Source organism: Volvox carteri (genome assembly GCF_000143455.1).
Source record: "Volvox carteri f. nagariensis unplaced genomic scaffold VOLCAscaffold_645, whole genome shotgun sequence".
NCBI classification, from domain to species: domain Eukaryota; kingdom Viridiplantae; phylum Chlorophyta; class Chlorophyceae; order Chlamydomonadales; family Volvocaceae; genus Volvox; species Volvox carteri.
The window spans coordinates 1-3,201 of NW_003308148.1; the positions used below are offsets into that span (position 1 = coordinate 1).

Here is a 3,201-nt window from a genome sequence, read left to right on the forward strand (position 1 = left end):
CTGCGATCGTTGTTGACATACTCCTACATCGCCACACCTGTAATCCGGCAAGCCATCACTGCGGGTTACTCAAGAACGCTACCTCCTGCAGTCTCTTGTGAACCGAACTCAGCAGACCACTGCCGCGGTTTGCTACAAGCGCAATGCCTTCTGTGGTCGCTGTCTACAAGTTCCCCTACCAAACACCTTCGGTTTGGCGCGTTGCCTTTCACCGCCGCTCGTCATGCATTTTGTGCCGCGCTTTGCGGACCACCACAGCAGTTTCCCACAAGCGCACCGCCTTCCGTGGTCGCTATCTATATCCTCCTAGGTCACAACGCCTTCAGTTCGGCTTGCCGCCACAGCGGGCTCCCTAAGCGCACTGCCTTCCACAGCCGTTTGTCATGCATTTTGTGCCACACTTAGTGGACCGCCGCAGCGGCTTTTCTACAGGTGCACCGCCTTCCGCGGCCGCTGTCGATAGATTCCTAAATCCCAACGCCTTCCATTCGGCGTGGCTTCCTAAGCGCACTGCCTTCCGCAGCCGATTGTCATGCATTTTTGTGCCGCACTTGTTGTTGTTGTTACATGGTCGTGGGTGCGTTCCCCGTACCTGCAAACCACCCTAGTACGAGCCGAGGGCTCAAGGGCTGCCAAATCGCCTATAAGCACCATCCTACCTCGCACTTCCAACGAGACAAGTGATGAAGTATACTTACGGCCAAAGGGAACAATAGAGTTGCGGTGAGACCATATACATTCCAGCATCCTTGCCAGGCGTTCAGGCTCCCACTTCATAGCGTCCTTCATGCCGCACTTAGCGGACCGCCGCAGCGGCTTTTCTACAAGCGCACCGCCTTCCGTGGCCGCTGTCTAAATGCTCCTAAATCAACGCCTTCAATTCGGCGTGCCGCCGCGGCGGGCTTCCTAAGCGCACTGCCTTCCGCAGCCGCGTGTCATGCATTTGAGCCGCACTTAGCGGACCGCCGCAGCAGCTTTTCTACAAGCACACCGCCTTCCGCGGCCGCTGTCTAAATGCTCCTAAATCAACGCCTTCAATTTGGCGTGCCGCCGCGGCGGGCTTCCTAAGCACACTGCCTTCCGCAGCCGCGTGTCATGCATTTGTGCCGCACTTTGCGGACCGCCGCAGCGGCTTTTCTACAAGCGCACCGCCTTCCGCGGCCGCTGTCTAAATGCTCCTAAATCAACGCCTTCAATTCGGCGTGCCGCCGCGGCGGGCTTCCTAAGCGCACTGCCTTCCGCAGCCGCGTGTCATGCATTTGAGCCGCACTTAGCGGACCGCCGCAGCAGCTTTTCTACAAGCACACCGCCTTCCGCGGCCGCTGTCTAAATGCTCCTAAATCAACGCCTTCAATTTGGCGTGCCGCCGCGGCGGGCTTCCTAAGCACACTGCCTTCCGCAGCCGCGTGTCATGCATTTGTGCCGCACTTAGCGGACCGCCGCAGCGGCTTTTCTACAAGCGCACCGCCTTCCGCGGCCGCTGTCTATGCTCCTAAATCAACACCTTCAATTCGGCGTGCCGCCGCGGCGGGCTTCCTAAGTAGCTGTGCCCGTCCGCACGTCTGAAGACTCCGGGTCCGTCCACGCGTCTTGACTTCAACTTTCGTTTGCTTGCAGATTTCTTGACGCCATCCTGTATGCCTGTTTTGCTCGTTGTTCCTTACGCCTTCGCACGTAGGGTAGCTGTTATGTTGGTAAGTATCCTGCACCGGGCTATCTGGCGACTCGCGAGGATACCAGGGTAAATCAGGCGAACTCAAGACAAAGGGCGCCGACCAAGCCCCTCGCAACAACTTGTCAACCAAGAGCTACTCCCGGCAAAACGGACTCCCAGCTAATGCCTCGCCAACTGCGGGAGGCCGAGATAAAACCACCTTTCCTACTGACCTACGGACCCCGCGAACCCAACTAGAATTCACCCCGCCCACCGACAAGCAACAGAACCCGCTGTTCAGGTGCCTCTACTCAAGGCCGAACCAACCCAACCACCCGCGCGGTGCCCGCGCGCTTCACTTACTTGCATGGATGCCGTCGGCCCGCAATGTCGATCTTCGCGTCGCCGTTGTTGTTGTCTTCTCATATATAAGAGACGGCGTCCTATTGTAGGCAAGACCAAAGATAAAGGCAATCTAACATCACTCGTCAAGCGATTTGGACCTCGACTTTCTCTAGTCTTTCTAGTCGTCTATTTTCTGTAACCTGTCTTAATAAAGCTTAGTTGGTATCTGTTGTCTGACTCTGCATTCTGTGCTGGAATGGCCAAACCCGGACTGTCTCGTCCTGGTGTGATATCCGGGGTTGGCATCGGGCCCTCCGTACTTCTGTATCTCTCGCAATTCTCGAATACAAAGTTCAATATTTCTACTTACTTAGGGTATTTATTCAATACTGGTGGTTCACTTTCCCCGTATTTAGGGTGACACATCACATATGTCTGGTCGATTTGCGTCATAGGAACTTTTGTATCCGCCTTATGCTCGGCCACCTTTTCAAGCTGCACATCTTCCGGGCATCTGCGCATTGCGTTTTACCATTTTTTCACAAATATGCAATAATACCGCACCAAGGCCAGGATCACAGCGCGTCGATTTACGACGCCCTTGCCGGATTGCGCAAAGAGTAATTGTGTCTCAGTCCGAGCATGCTCGTCCATTTCATCCAATATGTTAGTTCTTGCCCACCTTTTAGGTGGGCAAGCCAACACGGATTAAAACATTTGCGAGCTTAGTCCTGCATGAAAACATCCTTCCGGTGCTTCGCTCTGTAGATTTGACGTTTCACGTTGCTCCAAGCATTCTTAAGCCCCACGGAAGCTTCGATTAAGGGAAATTTGTCCCTGTACTTTTTACAGGTTTCTGCAGCTGAATTCATTTAACCATAGGAATGGGAAAGTTTTACATCGCTTACCGGATGAAGCGTCAAGGCATCTACTACCATATCATACAAGTGCAAAGCGCCCTTCAGGCTCAGCTTGAGACCCCGCAGCATCTGACATACGTCAATCGATACAACGAATGCCTGGAACTTTTGCGGGAATGCTTTCCGGAAGCCGACCTCCAGCCGCTCCATCTTCAGCCTTGCGAGGCTCCGGAAGCGGTTCAAGAGCTCGCCCACCGAATGCTGAGCGCGGCTCTCCAGACGCCCGAGGATTGTGCAAAGTTTAGGGAGATTTGCGCAAAGACCCGGGGGAAGCGGTCCGTG

At 54.7% G+C, this 3,201-nt stretch overlaps 1 protein-coding gene across 1 annotated transcript in view; it reads left to right on the top strand.

The window, feature by feature from the left end:
• Positions 1 to 2,883: 2,883 nt before the first annotated feature.
• VOLCADRAFT_108746 (uncharacterized protein) overlaps positions 2,884 to 3,201 on the top strand; it is a gene marked incomplete at its 5' end in the record, with an annotated part of 1,130 nt that continues 812 nt past the window's right edge. Inside the window, one exon of the mRNA XM_002959730.1 lies at positions 2,884 to 3,194. Coding sequence (XP_002959776.1) covers positions 2,884 to 3,194 — 311 coding nt within the window. The remainder of the gene's footprint in view (positions 3,195 to 3,201) is intronic.